This window comes from Emys orbicularis, chromosome 11, assembly GCF_028017835.1.
Source record: "Emys orbicularis isolate rEmyOrb1 chromosome 11, rEmyOrb1.hap1, whole genome shotgun sequence".
NCBI lineage: Eukaryota > Metazoa > Chordata > Testudines > Emydidae > Emys > Emys orbicularis.
The window spans coordinates 40,468,990-40,490,616 of record NC_088693.1 but is presented as its reverse complement, the minus strand read 5'-3'; the positions used below and the strand labels follow the sequence as shown (position 1 = coordinate 40,490,616).

Sequence of the window (21,627 nt, the reverse complement as noted above, 5' to 3'; positions counted from 1 at the left end):
CTAAGTAAACCACAGGTTAAGTTGGTCCATCAAAAACTTTCCAAAATAAACTCAGGAAGAGTGACCTCTTTCACTTCTTATGGGGAGCGGAGGGTGGGAGCGGGGGGAGGGAGGGAGAAAGCTTTTCTGTACATACAGAAAACTGCAGCAAATTTCCTAGACTAAAGCAAGGGAATTCTCTGACTTCCGCAGTGAAAGTGAAATCCCAAGAAGTGAGATAATATAAAAATTAGAACAACATCATGTAACAAGCTATTTACACCGTCTTAGAATCTGGCTTATATAGATATTGATCTTTCTTAAAAGGCTCCATTGACCTCTAAACATGTGTTTCCCTTGCACAAAAGAACTAGTCATAACTAACACTTTATGGGCCAAACTGAGTCCCAGTGTAACTGAGACAGATTTTATGCCAAGTATGAATTTGGCCCTTAAAATGTTAATGGAACTTTATGCATGTCATGAACACTGAAAGAACGATATAAATCTTTATCCACACAGAGAGAATCTTTATGTAGGATATTTTTTACTCTGAAACAAGATAGAAATATAGCACACAGGTTGGATGCAGAGAATAATAGCCAACACGTATACAGCAACAGTGTATGTAGTACTTTATGGATATATGCAATCACTGCTCCAGAGACAGTTTACAATGTAAGGGTCTAATCTTGAGTGACGCTGAGCACCTGTCACTCCTATTGACTTCAAATGGGCACAGACTGGGCAACAGGAGCACTTTCTCTGGGGAGTAGTTTCTGCTGGGCTACTATCCCGCACGCAATAAACTAGTCAGCACAGCAGATCACTTTCCCCTTGGAACCATATGGGCTCTTGTCTGCTCCTGCGCAGCACATCTATGCACTACATCATACTCAAGAGCGATTAATTGACAATCCTGCCCAAAGACACTGCCCAATTAATGGACACCAGCAACATAGTAGATGGAGCACTGGACTGGGCTTCATGGGCCTGCAGAGCGATCCTGAGAAAGTCACTTCTCCTCTCTGTGCCTCATTTTCCCCATGTGTAGAAATAGGGATAACGATATTGACCTCCTTTGTAAAGTGCTTAGTGGTCTACTGATTAAAGGTGCTATATAAAAAGTAGGTGATATTATAATATAGGGCATCTGGGTCCAACAAGTACCATCATGTAAGATTATGATTGCTCTGCTAGATTCCTGAGATATTGCCAGTATGTCCTGCAGGTCTCAACTGTATAGAAATTAGATATGATTTGAGAGCACAAAGTTGTCAATAATTCAGTTAAAATACAAATACTTACAACCGGACTGGTACCATCTGTCGCTTCCTGAAGTCTCATTATATTATTCATCAGAAAGGCACAGAGGCAGGAAACCCTTCATTTTGTTGAGGAAAAACAAAAGAAGTCCGTGCCTCAGTGTAAGATATTTATTTATTAAAACGGGTATCATTCTTCATGGGGCAACTCCCAGTACAAAATGAATATAATCACATCTGACAGAAATATCCTGCTAAGAGTTTCAATGTGAGTTTCTACCATCATCTGACAATATATAATATTTTAAACAACCATACCTCAGGCACTAACTACTCGAAAAAATAACACACGCTGATATACATCTGATATATTTTAGAATTGGGTCACATTTATGTAAAGAAATTGGAGCTGTGATTCATTCATATTGCCAACATTTACTGGTAAACTTTAATGTTATTTATAGAATAGAATTTGGTTTTCTATCATAGGTTTCATGCCATACTTGATATGGCTCAAAGCACTCTGCACAGCTCACAGTAATACAGCAACTCAAAGATAAATGCTCCAGCCATTCTATGCTCTAGGATAGTGTAAGATGTGATTCTACTCTGAAAAGGCACTATGTAAAATAATAAATAATCTAAATAATCAAATCTGCTACTTCTGTGTATTTATTGTCATGTCTGCTTACTTAAGCGACTAAACTTTTACTACTTTTTGCTCCCACAGGCAACACAGCTGAAAGAGTGCAAGGGTTTGTCTAACCTGTGGGGGAGTGTGAATCCTGGGAGAATTAAGGGACTTTTTCAGCCCTCAGGACTGTACTGCAGTGCACCCATTTACTGGTTCCAAAGGGCATTTCCAGCAGACAGGGATTGCCACAGAGCTCAGGGCATGCTCCTGCACCACTGAAGTCAATGGGAATTTTGGCTTTGACTTCAAACAAAGTTAAAAATCAAATTCATACATTTGGGGAAGAAAAGTGAACCAATAAAATGGTTATGTCCAGGAAATGGAGGCAGAAAGGAAACAGGCTTTTGAGTGTGTGTAGATAGATTAGATAGATAGATAAAATAGATAGATTAGATAGATAGAGATTATAGCATTACCTCCAGAGATAATTAAACAAAAGAGCATACATCAGCCAAAAAAAAAAAAAAAAATCCCCAAAATCAAATTTAAGAAAAATACAATATTTTGTAGTGCCATAGGAAGATTTAGTTGGCCAGGACCCAATTCAGATAAAAGTCAGACTGCACAGCCCAAAACATGCCTCTGAATATGTACACATATGAATGTGTACAGCATAAAAAAAATAAATGATTGGTCTGGGGGCAACAGCAGTAAGATAGCCAAAGGCTGAGGGTTTATTTTTACTTGAGGACAATGTTCATTTTGGTTTATTATTTCCCAGTGCTCTAAGAGAGTCAGTCTACAGTGCTGGAATCACTTGGCAGATGGGTGGCATCTTCTGATACTGGTGCTCTACATTTTGCTGGTGGAATGAAGAGCTGGAGCTGTTTTTCATCCTGCAGATTCCAACTGCTGGCTCCAGTTTTTGCAAAGCTACATGTCAGGTGTCCAATGAGGATTATTTCCTTTCATGCTTATGGTATTGCCTTGTATCAGTTGGTGAGAGCAAGCATAAGCTATATCATTTAACATACATATATATATGTATAGTTATATTTAACATGCATATTGTATTAATCACACACGTGTGCACACACAATACATATAGATATTACACACATGGTTACATGGGATAACGAAGGAATATATTTTTTTTGAAGACTGTACACCAGGCTAATCCCAGATCCAATACATCATATAGAACAGTGGTTTTCAACCAAGAGTATGTGTACCCCTGGGGGTACGCTGAGGTCTTCCAGGGGGTACATCAACTCATCTAGATATTTGCCTAGTTTTACAACAGGCTACATAACAAGCACTAGCTAAGTCAGTATAAACTAAAATTTCTTACAGACATTGACTTGCTTATACTGCTCTATATACTATAACTGAAATGTAAGTACAATATTTATATTTCATTTGATTTATTTTATAATTATATGGCAAAAAATGAGAAAATAAGCAATTTTGCAGTAATAGTGTGCTGTGTCTGATTTTGTAAGCAAGTAATTTTTAAGTGAGGTAAAACTTGGGGTGCACAAGACAAATCAGACTCCTGATATAGAAGGTGGACTTTGCCTACTTCTCAACAAAATATTATTAGCGGAATGCTGTAGTGAGGATTCATCATGTTGATTTTATTTTTTTAAACATATTAAAATTTTCCAATATGAAAGATTAACTCATCAAAATTAGATTATACAACCCAATAGTAATAATTATAGTTATGTAATGTTATGTTACATAACATCATATCTAATATAAACTCTAGATCAACTAGTATATTATTTAGGTATCTATTTTAAACTGTGTGTAGAAAAGGCATAATTAGGTTGACTGATGTGTTTGATAAAGAAATATCAATATCTTTTTCAATGATAAAACAAAACATATGATATTACAGCTGGTCATTTCTGTCCATTTTTGTTACTCAAACAATATCTTAATACAGTTTGGGGAAATAACTGAATGAGTCTCAGCTATATTTGGAAAGTTGAGTGATTAATACTCCAAGATGATGTTTTCGATTGGTAGTCAAAGGGATATTTTCAAAGTTGGAGGTGGAATGCAAAATTAAAGACAGATTACTCAGGAGAAGACTGGAGGCTGATATATAAGCAGTCTGAATTTATATCAATAAATACTAAACGCAGGATGGCAATTTTAAACTCCTATTATATAACTGCCCTCAAACAAATGACTATGACGTATAACTCTTTTATCCCACTGCATGTCTCCCCAGCATTTCTTGCTGTGCCTCTATCTCCCATCAACCCTGGAAACTACAAGTCTCAGAATTACCTTCTTGTTTGGGCTGAAACAGGAACAGAATAGTGCCAGCATGCCTTGTTACACAAGGATTCTTGAACCTTTTTCTGAAGCATTTGGTACAGGGCAGAGTTGGAGACAGAATACTGGAATATGGCCCGCTGGATGGATCCTGTATAGCAATTATCTTCCTATTAAGAAGAGATTTGCTTTTAACTTTGATATAATTTCATTTCTAAATGTTAGATTATTCTGGTGCATATGGAATTTGTATAATTTGTAAATCTTTAATTTGACTTACCTGAGCATATCTATTGCTTTTAATTTATATCTATCTATATATGCCTATACCTGTCTGATTTACATGGAGCCTAATTGACTAAAATCACGTTATCCCATCAAACCATTCCCTCCATAAATTTATCAAGCCTAATCTCTCTGGCTTCAAGATTAGGCTTGATAAATTTATGGAGGGAATGGTTTGATGGGATAACGTGATTTTAGTCAATTAGGCATTAACGTGCCATTGCTGGTAAAATGAGGGTCCGGCTGTAGAATCTTGCCTGTATGCTCGGGGTTCTACTGATCGCCATATTTGGGGTCGGGAAGGAATTTTCCTCCAGGGTAGATTGGCAGAGGCCCTGGAGGTTTTTCGCCTTCCTCCGCAGCATAGGGCAGGGGTCGCAGGCTGGAGGATTCTGTTGTGGGTGGGTCAGCTTTTGTGGCCTGCATCATGCGGGAGGTCAGACTAGATGACCATATTGGTCCCTTCTGACCTTAAAATCTATGAGTCTATGAGTCTATGAGCCCCTGAACAACTGGCCCTCAAATCTACTTGACAGCCCAACCCTCTCATTTCCTGTCACCTAGGTAAAGACGTGGAAACAGCAAAGAAGTGGCAAAAGATGTAGAGAACATAAACGTCATAGATGATGAGATGGCCAAACTGCAGGTCCTAAAAGGAAACAAGAAGTGGTAATCTGGGATGAAATCCTCGCCCAACTGAAGTCAATGGAGTAACTCCGATGGACTTCAATAAGGTCAGGATTTCACCCATGGTAGTGGGAGAAACTAGCCTCAAGGAAAGGACAAAGGGTCTCCTACTTATACCCTAGAAGGGGAGCACTTCTATTTTAAAACTTGGAATATATTCTGGGGAAAGGAAAGGCTTTTAACTGAACTGTTATACCCTACACAGGCCAAGATCTTTAAAAAAAAAATTAGACCATTTCTTATACTACACACCTAGATTAGATTTAAATAGTTGGATTGTTTAGATGCAGGCTACTCAAGCCTCTGGGAAGGGGAAACCAACAATAAGTAGGTTTTATAAGGCATGTCTTATGTGTTACTCACAAAAATTTATAAAAATATTTAAAAAAACTAAGCTACACATCAGAAAAGTGAACAGGGTACAATCTGATGCACTATCACTGCTTTTCTGTTTGCTTGCTTGCTCATTAATCTGCAAAAAGATCTTCCACTGTTTATTATCAAGGACCTGTATATTATTTTTTTTTAACTGTCAGCATCTGAAACTGATGAATTAAAAATGTAAATGTTAAAACATATATTGATGTAATAAATGATATTATTTGTCTTGTCCATTATAAGCATAAGCACCAAGCGCACAGACGTAGTATGCTCTTTAAAGCAATGCCTTTAAGGGACACATTGAAATACCCAGTACTGTAGAGTTACATAAAACAGCAATATATCTCATTATTAAAAGGAAACCTCTAACTAAGCAATGAATATATTTTACTTGAGACCCTGAAGGAATTGAACTGTCTCTGGGGTGGATAACAGATTAATCTTTTGTGCAAGATGAAAAAGAAAGATTCATTTGTAAAGAAACCAAAAACTGAGATGGCAACATTGACTGAGAGATTAGGAAGTGTCAATGCCCAAAATAACCTCATCCCCATCACCATGAGCTTGAGCAGAAGAATGGATAAACTGTGTCAAATCAAAAGGTCCAGAAGTATAAGCACAGCTTTCGCATTTGATTACTTTGGTATCCGTTCTAAGGCGATGAAAGTCCTCACCAACTACAAATCCAGTCAGAACCAAAGCTCCAGTCAATTTAACACAAATTCTGGACAAGATTAATTAAATTTTAATACAGCGATTTTCTTGTGTATGCATGGTGCTGCATTGTTTGTCACTGAAGCAAACATTTAACAAAAAAAGTTAACATTTGGCAAGAAAGACAGAGAGACTGTTTTGCAAATCTTGAAAGTCTCTTGTGAGTCTTGCAAATCTTTCTTCCATTCATTATTTTCTATCAACTGAAGTCCACAACTATGCTTCTCAAAATGGAAATTGTGTTTTTTGGAATATGTTAAATGAAGGAATAACATACAATGATAGAGATGCCATTTTACAAATATTAGCTGGCTGCTCCCGATCAAAAGTGCTTTTAGCATTAATTAAAAATAAAACAAGTTCATTGGGTAAAATGCAACTTTAGCTGTACAAATTCCAGGAGAAATAGCAGCCTCAAAACATCTTTAGAGACCACCCTTTTAATTGCTTAAGGAGATTCCCAAGACTCTGTCACCTTAAACCAAGGATAACTAAAGTGAAATGGAAACTCTGCTTTGAAATGGGAGTAGCTCAAAGTGCCTAAGTAACTATTAGTGTGCAGCAGCAGGGCCCACACAGACAGTGCATGGCAGGCTAGAGTGGGGTAAATTTACACCCCAGTTTGCCACAAACTAAAATGTTTGTGTAGACAAGTGGATTTAATGCCACTTGGCCCCTTTAGTCTTTTGCATAAATTGCATCTGCATATCATACATAAGGACACAGCACATCAATTGAAATAGAGTAGATCACCATTGATTATGATCTTACTGAACATAATCCCACTACATCATTTGTAAGCATTTACAAAATCAGTTCAGCATGCTCACCAGCACCATCAGCTGCAACATAAAAATTCCTCTGGATGACTGCCATGGAAATTCTGAACAGTTGGTGATTTCTCTTCTAAGACAATTACCAGTAAAGTCCTCACAGAAGAAGATAGATTTGTCATAAAGAGTGTTATATAATATACAGCAATTTTGTTACAAGAAGTGATGAATACATCCAAATAAAACTACCCAGGAAGGCAGAATATAATTTGCCCACTCTTTCAAATGTGCCATGTGATCTTTCATAACCACAGTGGTCAATGCTTCAGCTTTATATCTTTATAGATCTGAAAGAGCACTATAAAGGCAACTCTGGTTTGCTAAAGTCTCAGAGGGACAATACTGAGATACTCCGAACCACTTCTGGATAACACCTTAGGTTTTCCATGGAGGTCTCCCACTCAAGAACTGACCAGACCTGACCTTACTTTGTTAATGAAATCTAATGGGATGACAGATCGATGACTGGAAATAAAAATTCATCTGTTAACATTTAATTCAAGCCATAAATTGAGGTAAAGAGTATTAAACCACCTTTCAGGTGAAACAGTCATAAATATATACATAGTACATGTGATAGGACTCCATACAGTTCTCTGATTGCAAACAAAACTACATCTGATATCTGTCATGTACTGTCTCCTCAGACATAAAGAAAACATCCCAACCTCAAATGGATGTCTATTTTTTTCCTGCCATTCTCAAGGATTTTATCAAAGAAAAATTCCATCTTGTCTGCTCCCTTACTAAAAGTCTCTTAACTTATCTCAAAAGAAGTTGAGGAGGGCTTGGGAACAAATACTGCTAGAGAGACTTTTGCTTAAGCAAAGCCCCCCACTGAGGTACACTCTTATGACCCATTATGGCCTGCCACAGAGCCACAAAAGCTGGGCAAGTATTCAGCATTCCACCTTCCACCAGCACAGCTCCATTATTGCTGTGTTCTTACACAATTTCAGCTTCTTCTGGTGTACTCTTCAATTCATCTACTTGGCTAGAATTTCATTCCATATTAATTTACATCTGCACTACCAGACAGAGCATCATTTATTAAAGTTAAGAATTTTTCTTTGAAAATAAACATTTAAACTAAAGAACAAACTGTAAAAGCATATTGCAAAATAATCAAATTCAGAGTAATAGCAACACTTTGGGCCAGTTCTGCTCTCAGTCATACCTATGTAAATCCAGTATTATTTCACCATCTTCATGGGAGTAACTCTGAATTTATACCAGTGTAACCGAGAGCAAAATCTGACACTAATTTGAGTGTAATAAATATTTTGGAAGCTCTCCTTGTTCATGTTGGTAAAACACGTAAGAGGAGTACTATGCAAGATACGAAGGTGAGTTGTTGGCTGCTTAAGAAGCTTTCCCCCCACTTTCTGCCAAATCTGTGTTTACTGTCATATTAGTAATTAGCATATGCTCTGACTTTTTTAATGTGTTACTCCAGCAACAATCTTCTGTCTGCCAATCACCACTACATTTCTCAGCATCTCTCACACTAGCTCTGTTCCTTTGCACAAGCATCTGATGGTCAAGTGTGTATTTCTGAACTACACAAGACACTAGATTTTACAAGCTTGTACTTCTCCATATTTTTATTTTCCTGTCATGTGTGTTGTCTGCCTTATTACATGGACTGTTTCTTCTTCAGTCTGATGAAACAAGTATTTGACAGGTTGCCCGATGCTATGCTCAGATGGCAATCTACTATAACCTGATCTCCTTTCCATTTCTTAAATAAACCCATATGAGAGAAATGAACTATCCAAGTAGAGTTTCAGCAGCTAATGAAGAAGATGCCATTAAGTGGTTACATGTAGCTGAGTATTCCATACACATATTTTTTATACTTATGTAGGTCTCAACACTTCACTATTTTAAATCACCCGATCATCCCATTAAGCTAAATATTCTTCACTTTATTAATTATATGGTTTTATATCTGTACTGTACTTGCGTAGTGGAAATTAATAAATTATAGTAATGATTTATGCAACTGATTACTGAGCAATAAACTGTCAAAATAGTATACCATAAATCAACCAAATCATTTAGGTGTCTGGACTTGAATCTGATTTTTCTCTTGCATTTTTATTTCAATATTTCATTTCCTGTATCTAGTTTACTCTCCCTCTCAAATTAACTGTGAAACATATCAGCTATGCAATACTCAATGGTGAAAAGGTGAATTAGAAAGTGCTGATACTGACTCGAGATTCCCAGTATTCCTTACACAAGAAACAGTATTCTGAGAAAGGTTCTACTACAGAGAAAACATAAGCTTCTTCTGTACCAATATTTAATGTACGTTCTCCACTTATCAAGAGGAAAGGGAAATCCTACCTCTCAGAAATAGCCTACTGTATTTAATTCCAAAACACTTAAATGCAATTAATAATGACACAGTACTGTTTAGATAAATAACTCATTTGCTGTGTTTAAGAAGAATGATCAAATGGAAAATATAAAAGAATGAAAATCTTTACACATCCAGCCTGTTGTTAAGATCCACACAGAAGTCCCACTGACATAAAATTGGTGCCTACATCCTAAAATGAAGACTGCATTAGAAAGGTCAGACAGACATCATGTACATGTGCACTGAGGGCAAAGTAATTGCCGTTAATCTGATTATTTGAGAACCTAACCAACCCTTTCAAAAAGTTCACATCTAATACTATGGAACATTCAAGTCACTACACAGTTCAATATTTGTATTTCTTAAACAAATTTCCACTGCATCTACTTGTAAATTCCTGTGTTTTCACAGAGGATCCATTTTTGACCAGCTCATTAAATGGTAACATTAGCACTTTCCAAGAGAAAGCATTTTTTTTCAGAAGTTCTGATTTCAATGCAGTGAGACACACTGAGGTCCACTAGAATACCATTGGAAGGGCACAGCAGGACACAAGTTACACTATTATTTATCAGGCTGTAATGTGTATAATGCTGCTGAATGCAAATAAAAAGAATAAAAGTATTCATTCTGACCTTGTAGAGGCCAGCTCTCTTTCTCTCTCCAAAGTTACTGCACGCCAAGTAAAGATCAGTTCTTCATTTAATCATGATCAAATATCTCTCAGGGAATGTATGTTATTCCACAGAAGAGGAAACTAGCTGTTTGTGCATTATCCAAGAAGCTTGAGCAATTCACAGTAGTAGGAAAGACTTCTAAAAATAAGTCACCTCCCAGCAGATGCACTTCCTTCCTGTCTTAGTTTGAGTCAGTTCGTAATTGCATGAAAGGACAAAGCTTGAGGACAGAGTACTGAGAACTCCTATAACAGATACACCATACAAATAAATGTAGTTCTTTCCTTGTCTGTCTAAAAGAATCAGAACATTGGAGGCGGAGTGAACCACAGACCCAACAGGATATGCGTGACCAGAGCTCCTGGTGTGTAGTTTCTGCTTCTATGTTTATTTTTGGATATGGTTTTCTTAGTCCTTTGCAGTATTCAGGGCTAGGAAGTAGCTCTGTACTAACTTGATAATGCCAAAGGGGAAAAGTAAGTTCTTTTTGGGATAGGGAATGTCTCTTAGTATACGTTCATAAAACACCATGTAAGTCTAGTGCTAACAGAGCGACGAATAAGTTCTCACATGAAGAATATTTTTTGACTGTGTTAACACTCCTTGAAGAGGAAGACCAGAGATAAGCCAGTGCACAAAAGCATGACACTAGAGATTCTGGACTCCTCCTAGAGCTTTTTTGTCAAGCAATAATGTTCAGCTCACTGTAAGAACTTAGCCAGAGATTTCATCTTCTCCAATGTGCTGCAGCAGCTGTTGGTGTAAAACTAGATGTCTCTGAGGATGAGCACACTCTGAGACTTAGCAGATGTTCATGAACAGGGTGCTGCTTAAACAGACGTAGTCATTAGAGAAAAGACTAGACCATTTTCACTGGTAATTGCTCTTATCAGGACGATATCATCTGTTTTGACTGGCTTATTCCCTGAGTATTAAAAATGGAGGTCATAGTAGATCCTGTCTGTATTTAAAGGGCAGAAAGAATATCCTATTTTTTTCAAATATTCTTTCCCAAGAAACACAAGCTGCCTTCCCTCCTACACATATCTGGTAGAACTACTGTATTTCCATATATACAAAGTCTATAAAATTCAGGGAGGAAAAAAGACCCCTCCCCCCAAAATCTGTATAGAAGTAAATCTATTACTTTTCAGGTAGAGGGTCAAGTATTCTCAATGAAGTCCTACACTAATTAAAATAAGAGTCACAGGTTCTGTATTAAGCCAAATACACATTAACTATGTTATCAGGTTGTGTGTGTCCTGGGATATGAAGCAATATAGAAGATCAATAATATTGTTTTTTACAGTGGTATAACTTTATACAGGCATAGAACCAATTTACAATTTGATTTAAACAAATATACAGAGAAAATTGTACAAAAATAGCACTGATTCAAAATTGGCACCACGGTGACTTTATAAAGATAGCCTTACTTTAAAATTCTTCCTGAATTTGTTAAGGAAATTAAACAGTTTCTCCCATCCCACCCCTGCAGTTCAGCTCTAGTTATCCAGAGGGCTGAAAATGGTATGCAGTGGATTTTAATATTAATTTCCTGAAGATATTTGCTGCAATGATGCTGACATGGTTGCCCTCTTTTGTCTTTCCCAGGACACCACTGAAAACTAATCTGTAGACCATTCTTAGTTATGTAGAGCATTTTAATAAATGCAAATATAGAAGTTATGGAACGGCATGGTCAGAACAAGTTTGCCAAAATCTGCTTTGGCTAAACAAAGGTGACCTGATCTTAGAACAAGCCCTGAACAACACCAATCCCACAACTCATGAAAAAGTTACTGTAAAAGGAAAGATGTGCACTTATGGTACAATGAAAATATCATTATAATATTACTAATATTTTCAGAGATTTTCATAAAGAAATCACATATATTTTGAATATCTATCTTCTTTGTAAAGAATATTTTTATTTTTTAGCTGCCACATATGTTGTGGCTTTGGAATTAATGTACTGCATAGAGACAAATACCCAAATACCCCTTTCAAGTCCTGCTAATACATCCTAAACTACCAACTAGTGCTAACTTCTTCAGCATTCTTGTTGAATAGGATGTTCAGGAATATTGCCCACAAGAGAGACTTCACAAAGATTCAGAAAGAATTTGATTGCAAAGTGCGCAGAAAGCACATGCCAGTCGACCTACAGTCTATGAGTGACACCTGCAGCATGTCCAATATTCTTTGTATAAAATTTTAACAGGTCAGAAATACACTGAAAAGTGACTGCTAAACGCTCCCAAGACAGCTCTCTCTTGATGGCAGCTTCCATTTTTGTATTGGGTTGTTATAATTTAAACATTATAAAAAATAAAAGTTGCTCTGTAAAAATAAACAGCATTGTATCAACCATTTAAGTAAGAGTAGTCAAAAGAAAAACATTTTTAAAGTGCTTTGTAATTCTCGTTAGAACATCTTTAAGGTGTTTCTGACAGAGGAAAATATTTTTAAAAGCATGCAACGTTCAGAATCGAAAAAAGCAAACATATGCTAAAGGTTTTTTTTTTTCCATTTATCAAAGATGAGATCCAATTACTTTGTTTTTAGAAAGGAAATCCCTTGGATATCACAGATGACACCTCTTGTCCTACATCTAGGGAAAGGTGAACTAAAAACATTTTAACTGACAAAACCTGAGCCCAGGTTTGTTCTCTTCCATCACTAACATCCAAGACTCCATCTGCATTACAAGTTTTGCCATCTGTAAACGTAACACTAAACCAAGTTACAAGATAGTCAAGGCATGCCGTAGTTAAGCATGGCACTTAAACACTGTAAAATCTGTAGTGAGATGGAGCCTAGACCATTGCAGGAACAGCATTCTTCACATATTTGCTCGAGTGTTTTCCTACAGCTCTATTTGAGCTAAAGATGTTGGGCCAAATTCTGCTGTAAGTTACAGAAGCACAACCAATGAAGCAAAGTCTGCCACTATCAGTGTGTTCAGTGGCAGACATGTTTCAACAGTACCTTGGCACTCTGATGCCCTGCCCATGCTATAGTACAAAGGTGGGCAAACTACAGCCCGCGGGACCCTCCTACCCGGCCCCTGAGTGCCAGCCCCGGGAGGCTACTCCCTGGCCCCTCCCCTGCTGTTCCCCCTCCCCCGCAGCCTCAGCTCGCCTCGCCTCCGGCGCAATGCTGTGGGCGGCGGGGCTGCGAGCTCCTGGGGCAGCGCAGCTGCAGAGCCGGGGCCTGGCTCTATGTGATTCAACTAGCTGGTGTCAAATGTAAATATAAATCTGACAAACCAGCAAATGGAGGGCATAAATGAATATGTTAATCTGAGTTAGTTTCATTTTATGAAATAAGTTAAGGAGAGAAGTAAACAGCAGTTAAAGTAAATTCTGACTAATGCATTTGTGGAGTAACTTATTAAGCAAAGTTGTCAAGACAAAAAAAAACAGGATGGTCTTTGAAGAAATATTAATAAGGATATGTAATCTTGCAGAAGATGAAGTATCAAAAAGGGACAAGTGGATTTAACTCATTCTCCAAAAAAATGTTTACAAAATTATATTCCTCTGCTAAAACTGAACACATTAAGACACAATCATGATGTCATTATATACATACATTTCACTTTTCTGTAACTATATTAATTGTTCAATAAGTCTTTTGGCTTTACCTCCCAAAGTGCTTTGAAATCCTTCTGCTCAATTCGAAGGAGCTCACTGTATTCCCTGGTAACAATAGTAGCATGGCGAGGGGTATTATCCAGAATTGACTCTCCAAAAGCGGTTCCTATTCCCAGGGTACATATTGTCACAGCATCCTTTGAATCAAAAATAAAAAAGGACATGTATTAAATTCCTGGCTTTTGAAGGGATCTGTAGTTTCATATCACTTATCAGCTGATTATGCTACACAGCACAGCCTTAGAGTCTTAATTAATTTTCTAGGATAAGCATTTTAACATTGGAGTGGGAGGATAGGGCTGGGTTGGTCCAGTGGTGCAGGAAGCCTTGATTTCAGAATGTGCTTAGGACTTCTGTTTTCCCTGTCACTAGCTGGATCAGATCTGCCTTGCTGTAAATTACACAGCACAGGAGTCACCACCACCTTTGGAAGAAAAAGTCATGATCTCTGGTCATGTATCCCTTTAGGCAGCTGTGATGATGAGTGTGAGGTTAACCATATTTCTATGAAGAATATGGGGTGTATGATATGTATATGGCATAACTACGATATACTTTTTACAAGATGGCTCATGTAAGGTATCACTGGAAAGGTTATGATTTACTGAATGTGATTATCCAATTTGTATGCATGTATCATTTCTGTATCTAGAGTTAGGAATATTGACTATGTAACAATTACAATTGTGTGTGTACTTGGGGGGAACACCCACCAGACAGTAGGCAATCACCCTCAATGACCCATTAGGAAGAAACAAAAAGACTGTGAAGATACTAATCTCTCTCCTTCCTAAGAGATGTAGCTGTGACACTACCAGGTCAGGTGATAAGATCACTTGATACAAAATACCACCTTGGACACTGCTGGTACTTTTTCCTCTGTAGGGGGGTGGGGATCAAACGAAGGATTCCTGCCTTAGGTAAATCTTTTTTAAGGGCTGAGGAGGGGTCTGATCTCGATTCTCCTCCATTGCCTACCCAAGAAGAAGGACTGCTGAAAGAACCTGAAGGGACAAAGGAACTAACCTGAAGGGAAAGGCAGGGGTGAGTCCAGACTGAGACAGGGGTCCAGTCTGTAAGAAGAAATAACTGGAACTCTGAGCTACAGAAACTCTGCATCCTGCCTAATTCAACATGTAGGGTGAGAAATTACATTTTGTAACTCGTTTCTTTAGTGAATCAAGCTTAGTTTGTGTGTTTTGCTTTATTTGCTTAGTAATCTGATTTATCCCTTATAATCACTTAAAATCTGTCTTTTGTAGTTAATAAACTTATTTCTTGTTTATAACATAACCCAGTTTGTGCAATTCATATCTGGGGGTGGGCGGCCAAGAAGCTGTGCATATCTCTCTTCACATTGAGGGAGAGGGTGAATTTTTATGAGCTTGCGCTGTGCAGATTTTTCTATACAGCGCAAGAAAATATACCTTTGGGTCTGCACTCCAAGGGAGGTGGGCACTTGAGTGCTGGGGCAAGTCCCTTAAGCTGAGTCTTCCCAGAGCTGATCTCAGTGTCTGTGTCTTTCTGCAGCTGGGTGTGGCCCTGCCTGTGCGTGTGCTAGTGGAGGCTTAAGAGCCCGGCTCAGCAAGACAGGGTAAAGGGGGCCCAGGCTGGCAGAACAGGCAGGCTCAGTGGTATCTCAGTACATCAGGTGGCACCTTAAAGGGGGGAAAACCTATCACTGAGGCATAGTCAAGCAGGATTATGTGCGCAGTTTATTGCTATGAGACACTGGTGGTGATTTTAAGTAAGTTTTAAGTGTACTGGCTAGAGACCAGACAAAGCGGGAACGGATAGCTCAGTGGTTTAAGCATTAGCCTACTAAACCCAGGGTTGTGAGTTCAATGCTTGAGGGGGCCATTTAGGGATCAGGGCAAAAATCTGTCTGGGGATTGGTCCTGCTTTGAGCAGGGGGTTGGACTAGATGACCTCCTGAGGTCCCTTTCAGCCCTGATATTCTAGGAAAGTGGTTACTGGTTTGTTATTTTCTGTTTGCTTATTTCGGGCAAGAGAAGTAAGGAAAGGAAAAGCATAAAAATGAGTGAAAGTGAAGCTACCAAAAAGTTGGAGCTCTACAGATTGCAAGTAGAAGAAAGCAAAAAATGCATAAGAGACAGTCAGAATTGAAACAGATGGAAATTGATGAGCAAGAGGCAGCCCACCAGAGAGCCATGGAAGCAGAAGCAGCCAGGCAGAAAAATGCCCTGGAACTGAAAGACAAAGAAATGAAGCATGAACTGGCTGTAATGGAGTGGAGGAGACAGAACCCCCCCAGGCGGCTCCACCTCTCCAAAAATTCACAAGTGGAAGCGCTTGTGTCTGGCATACAGCAAATCTGTGGCCATTGCTGAATACTTCATCACCTTTGAGAGGCTGTGCATGCTCCATGCAATTCCTGAGGATCAAAAGATGATGACTTTGGTTGCAAAATTGACTGGGAGAGCTCTGGACATATTCAATAAGGTGCCAATTAGTGATGCTTCAAGCTATGGTAAATTTAAGGAATTGGTTTTGAAACAGTTTCAGATTACACCTGAAACGTACAGAGTAAAATTTAGATGCCTTAAGAGAGGGGCTGGATTAAGTAATGTGGTTTATGTGAACCAAATGAGAGATGTACTGGATAAGTGGGTAAGGGAAAAAAGTATTATAAGCTTTGAAGCAGTGTGTGATTTGGTTGCTCAGGAACAGTTCCTGACTATGTCTAATGATGATGTAAAACTGTGTTTATGGGATAAAAAGGATAAGTGGCAATTGCCTGAGGTGCCTCTGTGCTTTGGAAAAACGACGAGGAGTCCAGTGGCACCTTAAAGACTAACAGATTTATTTGGGCATAAGCTTTCATGGGTAAAAATCCCACTTCTTCAGATGCATGGAGTGAAAATTACAGATACAGGCATAAATATATATTGGATACATGAAGAGAAGGGAGTTACCTTACAAGTGGAGAACCAGTATTGACAGGGCCAATTCAGTCAGGGTGGATGTAGTCCACTCCCAATAATTGATGAGGAGGTGTCAATACCAAAAGAGGGAAAATTGCTTTTGTAGTGAGCCAGCCACTCCCAGTCCCTATTCAAGCCCAAATTGATGATGTTAAGTTTGCAAATGAATAGTAGCTCAGCAGTTTCTCTTTGAAGTCTGTTTTTGAAGGGTTTTTTTGTTTGTTTTTTGGAAGTATGGCTACTTTTAAATCTGTTATTGAGTGTACAGGGAGATTGAAGTGTTCTCCTACTGGCTTTTGTATGTTACCATTCCTGATGTCTGATTTGTATCCATTTATCCTTTTATGTGGAGACTATCCGGTTTAGCCAATGTACATGGCAGAGGGGCATTGCTGGCACATGATGGCATATATCACACTAGTAGATGTGCAAGTGAATGAGCCTCTGATGGTGTGGCTGGGTCCTATGATGGTGTCGCTAGAGTAGATATGAGGACAGAGAAGGCAACCTCTTCATCACTTATTGGGAGTGGACTACATCCAACCCTGACTAAATTGGCCTTCAACATTGGTTCTCCACTTGTAAGGTAACTCCCCTCTCTTCATGTGCCAATATATATTTATGCCTGTATCTGTAATTTTCACTCCATGCATCTGAAGAAGTGGGGTTTTTACCCACGAAAGCTTATGCCCAAATAAATCTGTTAGTCTTTAAGGTGCCACCAGACTCCTCATCGTTTTTCCAGAGCACAGAGGCACCTCAGGCAATTGCCACTTATCATACAGGGTTTTTAAAGATTGACACTGCACAGCCAGGCAGTAAGCACCTGACAGCCTTTAGAGTAAATGGCAGAGAATTCCCTGAATGGAGAAATACTGGTGCAGAAATTTCTGTGGTCAGGAGAGACCTGGTTCAGCAGAAAGACATACTGCCAGGACAGCTGGCAGAGCTTTTGTTAGTAGGAGGTCACAAAATCCTTGTGCCTTTGGCTAACGTGCACATGGAAACTGGGGATCTGCAAGCTGAAGTAACTGTTGCTGTGGTTCCTCATAATCTTACACTAATTCTTTTGGGTAACGATTTTTTTAATGTGGCTCAGGCTGTCCAGAGCTCTGTCAGCAGCAAGAAAGAATCTTGTGCTGAAGCCCCAGAGGGAAAGAACCAAGCTACAGAAACTGCTGAGGAAATGGGATCGTTTCTCTGATTCCTCTGCAGCCCTGCAAAGCAGTTTGCTACAAAGGAATGGGGGTGGGTAAAACCAGTTCCTGTCCGGTGGCTATCCCCTCAGGGGATGGGAGTGTTTTGCCTGACGATAAAGAGTCTGTCCAGGTTGCTGGCTGCCAGGAAGTGGCAGTTAAGCAAGGAACAGAACTCACTCTAAAATGCATAGGAAAATGTGTCCTAGCAGAAAGCCCAAAGAAAAGAAGTGTTGGAATCCTAGAGACCGCTGCGGTGGGTGCAGATTACATGGACTCTAACTGGAGGCAAACCCAATTCGAGGAGAGAGGAGGGTACAAAGCTTCCAGTGAAGGGTCTGTTCTGGCTGTTAGTTGTGAGCCCACAGCTGACAGGGGACAGATTCCATTCTAGAGAGCACAGGGGTGTGTGCCCTAGAAGGGGGCCCAGGCTGGTGGAACAGGCGGGCTCAGTGGTATCCCAATACATCAGGTGGCACCTTAAAGGGGGGCAACCTGTCACAGTGAGATCCTTTAAAAATGACTGGGGTGATCAGAAGGTGACTAGGAGAGAAAAGACAATTCTTGTATATAAAGTTTCTGCCCTTTCTAGGCTGCTGTGAGCAGAAGGAATATTTGACTGCAACTTTTTTCTCAACAAAGTCATCTTTCAATAATAATGGATTTATATCCTCTTGTATGTATAATATATTTGTCTATCTTTCAAGGTCTGATGGCAGTGCACTCTAAATCAAATCAATTCTTGGCCTTTCGACTGAGACTTCCAGTAAATCTGCCAATGGTTTAGTACATTAGAAATTGGACTAAAACTATAAACTCATTTTACACAGATCAGGCATTTTAAGGTAACAAATCCAGAACAATTGGGAATGGATTCAGATTAATAACTATGGTCCCCAACCTGCAGTGAAATCCACTTCAGTGACTTCAGTGGGTGAGATTCCACATGAGCACAGGAATCCACTCACATGGATCTCATTGTAAGATCAGGGCCTTAGAAATGAAAAGACCCATAGTCCAGTCTCCTTAACCATCCAGTCCCCTGGGACAGTTCTGAAATAAATGACATTACTGCAGCCAAACAAAAGCAGAGTACTAGAAATGAAGGCCCCAAAGCAACCAATAGTCTGATAAAAAAATGCATATATTGTAGTTTACTGGGGAAACAGAAAATGTAAGCTCATTTTACTTGATATAACATTAGTAACACGGTTTGATTTAATTCTAAAATTTAGGATTCTTGAAATGGCCACAAAATATAATCAGTAATTTCTGGCAATGTACCTACTTCTTGCCCATGGCTCATAAACCAGGGGAGATTCATGAGCATATTTCAGCATCATTTTCTGTGCTTAAAATTGCATTGTTTTCCTTTCATGCATCCAATATGTGATAATAGGCAAATGTTATTAAGACCAAGTAAGTGGTTCTGTAATCGCATTACAAAGACAAATATCCATAATAGTCCAGCTCCCTGAACCATGGCAAATTGCTTTTGTACAGATATTTCCATATAAAATTATATGGTCAGAAAAATAAAATAAGTATAGTCTTGGAAAAGAATTAAGGATCTAGGCAAAATTTAACAACTGTTGGTAATAAATTTTCCAGGAAGGCAACTGTGAGCAGTTGGGGGGGAAGGGGGGGGGGGAAGAGAGCATATAGGATTCTATAGATAGCGGTTACACAGCAGTCCCATTATACCCAGCGTTTCTCCCTAGAGAAAGCTTTGTATGATGTTTTTAGAGGTGACGTCCTGTAACTATCCAACCATTATCAAACAATGCACTCAAATGAGGGTACAAAGAAATGCCTTTATTGTCCATACTGATTTTGTTCTCAAGGACTCTGATACTCTCAGCTTTATTTATTAAATTCAGTAAATGGCTTCTGTTTTGTCCTTACTGCAGAAATAAATTCATGGAATGGAAGAAATAGAAACTTTCCAATTAGACAGATTATGAGCAACATTTACATCTATTACTCTCTCTTTACCTCCCAAAAATAGGGAAAAAAACCTCTCCACATTTTGGGGGTTTTAGCAATGAAAGGAAAGACTTGTTAAAACCAGAACAGATGAAGGATAGACAGGGACATGTGTTTGTTAAGGAGTCACTTTCTAAGAGACCTTTTGATGAGGCAGCTGTTCAACCTAAGAAATAAATTAACGCCATAGGTTTTCAGGTCAAGGAGCCTGAGGAATCATGTGTTCATAAAAGAAAAGTCCAGGATTCTGTCAAGTGAAAGTTCTTTCAGCTTTTTTCCAGCCATCATTTCTCTACATGAGAAGTGGTTTCTCTGAGCCAGTTAGAGAGCAAGCCCATCTTGCTTCTTCAAGGCTTCAGAGTCCCATTTCCCCCCCCTGCTCTCTGTTTATATATCTCCCACCCCCTAGGAACGCTTCCTATTAGGGGCTGTTAATGTTACACTCAAGGATCTCCTGCTGTTCATGTAGACTATCTTGAGGATTGCTGGCAGCTAGAAGTTCAGGCTGCTGTTTCCCTCTGAAATCCCAAAAGCAGCAGGAGGTTCTATCTGCCAGGTACCAGCCAAGGTTCACATAGTTATTTAAAAGGAAGAAGCATTAAGGACTTGGAAAGATATGTTTGTTCCCATTCCTGTATGTTCTTTGCACACACTGTAAAATCATAGAGAGTTCAGGTCGCAGACTATGTACTTAAGTTCACTGCATTTCAGTGGCAGGTTTAAGATTCATGTGATGAAAGATGTTGTTTCAAAAATCCTCAGTTATAAGAGAGCTGTAGTAACATCCAATGGAACCGATCAGAATCACAAATTTAAACCATCAAACACCAGACATCCACAATGTATGCTCCTCCCCTTCTTCTGAAACACTCTTTTTCAAACATGGCAGACTGTAGTGTGCACAAGGGAATTACTTATTCCCTAAGGTCCAAATTCTGCCACCCTCATTCATATGGAGTAGTGCCTTTCTCTGTGAGCAATCTCACAGAAGGAGAGAGAATGAGAAAGAGAAAAAGAATTTTGCGGGGGCAGAAGGGTTTTTTTTTAATTAGAAAGTTAAGTTTATTCAGTGTTTTGAATCTGTGATGGAAAGGTGATTTGGTTGTTTCAGTTAAAAAAAACTGGATTATTTCCCCACCCTTTGCACCTTCATCCCATACCTAAACCCTTTGGATGCTACGTATCATTCTGACAAATGTACAAATATTTATATTTTTAAAGGTGATGTGTTAAAAACACAATGGCTTGCTGACTATTTCAGGTAGTATTTCAGGTTTACTTCAAGCCAAGTTCCCTTATATAATCACAGAAACTAAAGGATATAAATGAACCAGAAGAATCAGTATTATGAAGAAACGTTCCTGTAGTATCATCCACATAAGAATACATTTAAACTGCTAAGAAAAGAAGCTCTTACCAAGTTACTGGCTTATCTGTAAGAGCTAAGGTGGCAATGATTTTCCATATTAGAATAGCAGTTCAAACAGTATATGGTCATTGTGAAAAAACTGTTAGGGAAATACTCTTTATATGAGGAAAGGTAATTTGCTTTGGGAGATAATCATATTTTTGTTAGAAGCACTACTTCTCTTATAGTTTCCAATTAAAGTATTTACGTACCACACCAATTGGGCTACTTACATAGTTAACATAGAATCCAGCAAAGGGCTTGTGTCACATATGCATAATCATATTTTCCAAAGAAAGATGGCTTGAGGAGATAGTTTTG

At 38.7% G+C, this 21,627-nt stretch overlaps 1 protein-coding gene across 1 annotated transcript in view; it reads right to left on the bottom strand.

Moving 5' to 3' along the window:
• RAPGEF4 (Rap guanine nucleotide exchange factor 4) overlaps positions 1–21,627 on the bottom strand; it is a 220,628-nt gene that overhangs the window by 163,981 nt on the left and 35,020 nt on the right. Inside the window, exon 4 of the mRNA XM_065412928.1 lies at positions 13,762–13,908. Within this exon, the coding sequence (XP_065269000.1) occupies positions 13,762–13,908 (147 nt within the window). The remainder of the gene's footprint in view (positions 1–13,761; positions 13,909–21,627) is intronic.